The 6870-nt window shown below is 37.0% G+C and overlaps 1 protein-coding gene across 1 annotated transcript; it reads left to right on the top strand.

Annotated features, from left to right (window-relative positions):
- The first annotated feature begins 776 nt into the window (after positions 1-776).
- On the top strand, positions 777-5040 carry LOC104249558 (uncharacterized). Its single transcript, XM_009806000.2, has 6 exons — positions 777-1135; positions 1236-1310; positions 1939-2027; positions 3514-3598; positions 3959-4040; positions 4562-5040. The coding sequence occupies exons 1-6, from the start codon at positions 956-958 to the stop codon at positions 4651-4653; spliced, it is 603 nt and encodes a 200-aa protein (XP_009804302.1). The 5' UTR covers positions 777-955; the 3' UTR covers positions 4654-5040.
- Positions 5041-6870: the final 1830 nt, after the last annotated feature.

Raw genomic sequence — 6870 nt, 5'->3', positions numbered from 1 at the left:
AATTAGTATGCTCCTTCGCTCATTATCAATACTTGTATTTACATACGTTATGCTATTCATTTACTAATATTTTAATAAAGTTTCAATTGATTCTACTTCAGCAATACTGTTACCAACTCATTTTTGAAATAATAATGATCATAAACATTTTCATGGATACTCCTTTTAACTCTGTGCAGATCAACTAGGCTCGCACATTTTGGATGCAGGGTCTGTCCTTTTTGATGATTTAGTTCACAACGCGCTCAGCTCGATCTACTTTTTGACGAACTTATATGATATTGAAAACTAAAATTTAAAAGTCAAAGGATAAAGAACTTTATGCACTTTGCTTTTGGGTCCTTGCAGATATTGTCACTGTACATTTATTTACAGTAGTAGTATTTTTTATATTTCTCTTTAGTACTTAAAAAAATCATGACAAAGAATTTGAAAAATTAGTGAAACCTCTCATAAGAGAGTCAAAATATTACGGTGAGAATCAGAAGTAACATAGTGTAATGAAATAATATAGATTGTTTATGTTGGGGCCGGGCTATCCCTACTAGTAGTACATACAATAATTACACTGAGCTTTATCCAAGTAGTTCAAAAATATCCGTCATCTGTCCAAGGTATGACATTAACATTTTGGAGAAATTACATGCCACCTCACCAATCTCAATCTATTTTACACGTCTTTGTTTCTTCTTACTAGCACTAATTCGCCCATCGAAAGAAAGGAAAAGAGCAAATTATTTCACTAGGACTAGTATAGGACTACACAACTACTGTATCAAATTATGAAAGGAAATGAATTAACTTTTTCCTTTGTTTAAACTTAAACCCTTGACATTGGCTTAGAAACCAAGAATCAAAGGCTTAAATATAGGGTACAAAATAGAAATTTAACAACCACATATAACACTGCAAAAACCTTTTAACACACGTTGTGAGAGGGCTGCGTTGCTGGAGAATGACGAAAGCAATGGAAACTGAGACTCAAGAGGTGGTGACGCCGGGACAAGTATTGGGTAAAGCGTCACAGTTGAAAGCCGGTAAAGGAGCTTACGTTTCAACCGAACACGACACCGTTTACGCCTCTCTCACCGGTTTCCGTTCTCTCATACCTCCGCCTTCTGACTCTCTTGACCAGGTTTTCTTCTGAATCCTAGCAGACTAATCTATAATTATGTGGTTTTCATCACTTTCTGTTGACGATGTTTTCCTCTATTTTGTCAATATTTAATCATCAGAGACCAACAGTGGAAGTTACTGGTCATAAGGCCCATGGAGCTGTTCCTCAGCCCGGTTCAATTGTTTTTGCTAGAGTGAGTTTTCTTGGTTATGGGTAGTTTTCATGAATATTCTGCTCTAACGTTTTAGTATTACCGAATTTGAATAGCTAATTTTTTTAGTTTGATGACACAGTCATCACTCTCTCTGCTCCAGTATTTGCCTGAGTATAAAACATTAAGAGCTATTTAGAGAGAAACATTGTCTCTTGTCTCTATATGATTAAGTTTATCCAAAAACAGCTAGTTGATAGCTTGCATTGCATAGATAACCCATAAACAAGAATGCTAAAGTATTTAGAGAAGTATTGTTATGGGGGAGCTGAAAATGCAGAGATGGGGCCTGAAAAAGTTGGGGTTTGGAAAAATGGTGAAGAGAGAGGGAGAAGAAGAGGAGGCAGAGGCCATAACTGTGGGAATTAAGGCTAAGGAAGATGAGTAGGTGAAAGCTTAATTGGAGACGTGTCTTTTAATCAGGCTAATTAGTACTTAAGTGTCTCCAAGCCTGGTGTGTTAGTGAATAACGGCAATATTGAGCTAACAACAGAGGGCAAATTGTTCAATTTCGCATAGTTCATGGGCCCTTTGCCCTTTCGTTTTATCATTATTTGATAGTCATTCCCTGGATGAGCTCTCTTTTTAATTAATTATATTCTTTTGACAGGTCACTAAGGTTATGCCTAGAATGGCTTCAGCAGACATAGTGTGTGTTGATTCCAAGTCTGTGCGTGAGAAATTCACCGGCATTATTAGGTTAGTTAAATTGAGTTTCCTTTTTGGTTAAAAATTATGACTACAGGTTTAGGGTGATTCTTGATGAGTGATTTCATCAAAAGTTTGTCTTTTCTTATGTACAAGATGGATGAAGAAATCTGTTGGGGCATAATACAGAGCCCCCTCACTTGACAGAATAGTTGATGTAATGAATATAAGTATTACTTCTGAGTTTTGTGACACAGTTTTTCTTATGCATGTGGTCTTTGTATACTTGTTTGTACTGGTTGCACCCTGAATGTTCTTATTAAAAGAATGGACAATATTGACACAGATCGTCTCATGCTTATGGTTGTTTTGCAATTCAGACAATAACCGTGGCTGAAAAAGGTGTTCGGTGGTTAAGTTTGGTAACTGGTTTTTCATGCTAATTTGTACATATTATAATATTACCAACTACTCCAAATGTCACAAAGTGCAAAATATGATAGATTTGCTGAAAATGCCTGTCAGTCTAGATTTTAATTTGAAACCTCTACCCAATACAATTAGACGGATCGAATTGCACTTTGTTGCATTGAATGCTTTAAAAATAAGCTTTATGAGATGATCATAGGTCATAAAGTTACTGCTATTTTATAGACTACTGTGAAAGTTAAATATATTTTGTTGAAACTGAATAATGTAATTGTTATACTATTCAATTTGGCTGTTTTTCTTACATTTGTATGGAATATTGGGATATACTATCTTTGAATTGATCTTACAATCTGAGTAAAATTGATGTTTAATAAGGTCTTCACATGGATCTTGTGTTAAAAAGAAAGGGGATAAAGACTTCTCCAGCCAAAAAAAAAAAAAAAAAAGGGGGGGGGGGGGGTAAAAGAAAATTTGATACTCTAATTAATATGTGGTTCCAGGTTAAATAAAAGAGTTAACTCGTGTGGGAAAAATGTAGTCTAGTGGTTATCGGTGTAAAATTAACATGTAATTTTTGTTTTTGTGGAGCTGTCAAAACGTCTCAACTTCCATCTTGAATTGTGTCACAACGAGCAAAATGTATTTCTTGTTATTACATTTGGAGGTTGGAGGTAATCTTTGGTATGAAGTTGCTCCTTTCCAATAAAAGTCGTCCCATTGGTTTGTCAAGTATCCACCATAAAGCCAGTCTACTGCTTGTAAATCATGATGCTGTAGACCATTAAAACTGATTTCCACTTTAACAACCCTCCTTATTGTTTTTCTTGGTGCTCAAATCTCATATGGGGCTTTCCATCTCCACTTGCTCTATATGCTGAATTGCAGTAATTTCTATTTTCAGATAGCAGTATGTTGATATTGTACTAATAGTATCAGAGCTGAGCCTTAAATTTTAAGCTGTAATTTTTACTTACTGGATTACTAAACAGATTCCCCAGTCTTTATCATGTCGACTTGCTTTATATGCACATTCATTGATACTCTACACTCTACAGTGCTGCAAGATTTGGCACAGAAAATCTAAAACTTCTTTTTGAATCAACAGGCAACAGGATGTGAGAGCGACTGAGATTGACAAAGTCGACATGCATTTGTCCTTCCGCCCGGGTGATATTGTTCGTGCATTGGTGGTAATCTCCTGTTAAACTTTATGACTAATACAAGATTAGAATTTTTGAGCGAATGCAATCCCCAGAAGCCAGCTAAGGCAATTTAAAGAGCGAGTAACATCGTTGGGGGAACTGAAGTAAAAAAGTGCAAACAGGGGGACAGTGTAAGGTTGAATCCCAAATTCAGAAGAAATAAGTGCTATAATGCAGGTTAAAAGTTGCATTTTAGTCCATCTTGAGAATCCATACGAGCCATTGGCCTTTTGTACTTAAAGTTGGCAATATTGGGAATCTTAGTTGTTATATCGTGGAACTTGTTTGTGAAGTTTGTTAACTTGCTCCAGTGTTGAGTATAATTCCTTTATATTCTTTCTTGAAAAGCTATCACTTGGAGATGCACGGGCATATTATCTGTCAACTGCAAAAAATGAGCTGGGTGTTGTATCTGCTGAAAGTGCAGCTGGTAAGGCTTTCTTCATCAACTATCCTGTTTGTTCTTTGTATTTTGATGATCCATATCCTTTCAACTTTGTTGATGCTATTTAGATTTGATTCAGAACATGACTGACTTGTTCTGAATATTGAGTTGAAATAGAAACGTCGCTTGCCAAAGTAATTCCACTTGAAATGATTGTCGTTGAGGATGCTGCGCGGTGATAAATTTATCAAACAGGCATCAACATGAGTAGTTTGGCATGTTAAATATCTAGTAAATGGATCAATTAGAAGTTAACTTTCTTGTGCAAGCAGTTTCTCCAAACGGAGAAAATTTGAATTCCAAACATTATCATATGGAGGGATAGTTGTATAAAGACCTTTGCGTTTGCATCTTGCTAGATGCTAGATGCAGTTTGAGTTGATATCATAGCCTGTTTAGTTGTAGAAGCTACTCTGTATATTTAGGAAAATGTTATTTGTTAAATCATTACATGTTACGGATTGCAGGGTTTAGGTTCCTAAAAGGTGCTTGGTAAATTTTTGCAGGTGGTACCATGGTTCCAATTAGCTGGACAGAAATGCAGTGCCCTCTAACAGGTCAAGTAGAACAGAGAAAGGTGGCCAAGGTTGAAGCTTGAGTTGGCTCAATTCAGATTGTGTTGCTCTTAACTGCAGCCTTCTGCCTTTACCTTTTTGAGGGAAGGAGAGCAATTTGTTTCGTTTAAATTAGAAAACTGATTTCCCCAAGGAATGTAGAATCTACAACACCCCCCCCCCCCCAAAAAAAAAAAAGGACTAAAAAAAGAGGGGGGTGGGTGCAGGAGGCAACTGTACCATTTTGCTTTTGTATCATAGGTAAAGTTTGATATTAAGTTGATTTAATCCTTTCTAGTTTAGCATCAAATTTTGATAGTTTAGGTAAGAAAAGTTGTCATTTTGTATTGACCACTTTCAGTAGACCATTTTGTATGTGGTACATTTTTGAGAGGTTATTAATTGTGATTGTGATAAGCTTGTTATAAAAACTTATTCCAGGAGGGCCAAAAATAACAAATTGAAAACTTAGTAACTGTCTGTTGACAGTTACTCTTATGTTGGGCAGTTTTATCCGGAGAAAGAAGGAAGCAGTAGGGGAAAATATTCAAGAGAAAAATAAAGAATCCTTGGGAGAGTTCTAGCCTCTCGAATGTCTAGAAATTTCATGTCTGCGTAATCTTAGTAATATGTATTTTGGCTCTTTGTCGCTAGTATTGATTTTAATCATTTTCTATTCAGTCTAGAGGTAGAAGAAGACCTAAGAAGTATTGGGGAGAGGTGATCAGACAGGACATGACGCGACTTAGGATTACTGAGGACATGGCCCTTGATAGGGAATTATGAAGGTCGAGCATTAAGGTTGTAGGTTAGGGGAGAGTGTGAATATTTCTACAGCACAATAGAGGGAGACTATCCAGTTAGGAGTTAGACTAGGAATGTCATTGGTCGTCTATCGATGCGGGGCTTTACCTTCTAGTTGTACTATACCAGCCATCTATTTCGTAGTTCGTATTTCGTATCCTGTATTTTATATTTCATATCTCTTATATATTGTTGTTATTTTTATTACGCATTTTTATGGTACTAATATATCATCTCCTGTTGCTTTTTGAGCCGAGGGTCTCCTGGAAACAGCCTCTCTACCCTTCGGGGTAGGGGTAAGGTCTGCGTACATATTACCCTCCCCAGACCCCACTTGTGGGATTATACTGGGTCGTTGTTGTTGTTATTGTTGTTGTCTATTCAGTCTAGAATGTTATATGTTGTAATTTAGGAGTTATCGGTGTTGGAGTGGTTATCCTCAGACTTTGTTGAAGTATTTTGTGTTTTCAGTGTATTTCTTCGTGTTATTTTCTATTTGTGCAATAAACTCTATCAATTTGGTATCAGAGCGGTGATGTTCGGGTATAGTAAGGAGTAAAATGGAGGCACGAGTTGAGCAAGTGGAAACTAATTTGACTGGGGTAAGAGAAGATGTTAGAAGGCTGGAAGGATGATTCAAAGAAATGAGAGTCTCTTGCGAGAATTGAAGCACAAGGGAGAACTGTGATTGCAGAAGCATCCCCTTCTCAAACCAGAATTTTGGGAAGCCAAGGAGAAGGAAGTAATGTTAACTTGGCTGGAGAAAAAGATGGGAAGAAATTTCGGAAACTATAGCTACCAGTTTTCGAAGGAGAGGATCTTATGAGATGGATTTGTAGAGTGGAACGATACTTTGCAGTGAATGAAGTTTCTGAAGCAGAAAGATTGCAGGCAACCGGTGTTTGTTTCGAAGGAAAGGCTTTAAATTGGTATTATTGGTTAGAGTCTAGACAACCAGTTCCAACTTGGGAAGACTTCAAAAGAGAGCTGCTAAACCGATTTCATCATTCGCAGAAGAGCAACCAGTATGTTGTCTTAATGAGGCTAAAGCAGAACACCACTGTTGCAGCGTTTCGTGAAGAATTTGAGAAGGTGACAGGTTCTATGAGGGAGGAATTTGATGGATTGTTATCTGGAGTGTTTTTGAATGGTCTTAAAGAGGAAATGCGAGCAGAAGTGATTTTTTTTGCGGGCTCAAATATTGAGGGAGATAATGGAGATAGCTCAAAAGATAGAGAATCACAATTCTATTTCGGAGCAAGTTCAAGTGTTTAAATCTGAACCAAATACATGAAGTTCGAGCAACAAACAAGTTGGGTTTATACCCAATTACTCTCAGGTCACAAACGTACTTGAAACACGTGATTCAAGAGTCAGAGCAGCAGGACGCAACATTGATTCGCAATTGCATGCTTCAGCAAAGCCAACTGGCTTCAGCGTGTCTTCTGCAGCAAAAT

The sequence above is a fragment of the Nicotiana sylvestris genome, chromosome 5 (assembly GCF_000393655.2).
Source record: "Nicotiana sylvestris chromosome 5, ASM39365v2, whole genome shotgun sequence".
Taxonomy (NCBI): Eukaryota; Viridiplantae; Streptophyta; class Magnoliopsida; order Solanales; family Solanaceae; genus Nicotiana; species Nicotiana sylvestris.
This window is presented reverse-complemented; position numbering and strand designations above follow the sequence as displayed.

What these genes read in the sequence shown, in the direction of transcription:
- LOC104249558 (XM_009806000.2), top strand. Translation starts at nt 956, where the DNA reads ATGACGAAAGCAATGGAAACTGAGACTCAAGAGGTGGTGACGCCGGGA. An exon ending in CTTCTGACTCTCTTGACCAG is followed by an intron (nt 1,136 to 1,235) that starts GTTTTCTTCTGA and finishes TTTAATCATCAG; the next exon opens with AGACCAACAGTGGAAGTTAC. An exon ending in GTTCAATTGTTTTTGCTAGA is followed by an intron (nt 1,311 to 1,938) that starts GTGAGTTTTCTT and finishes TTCTTTTGACAG; the next exon opens with GTCACTAAGGTTATGCCTAG.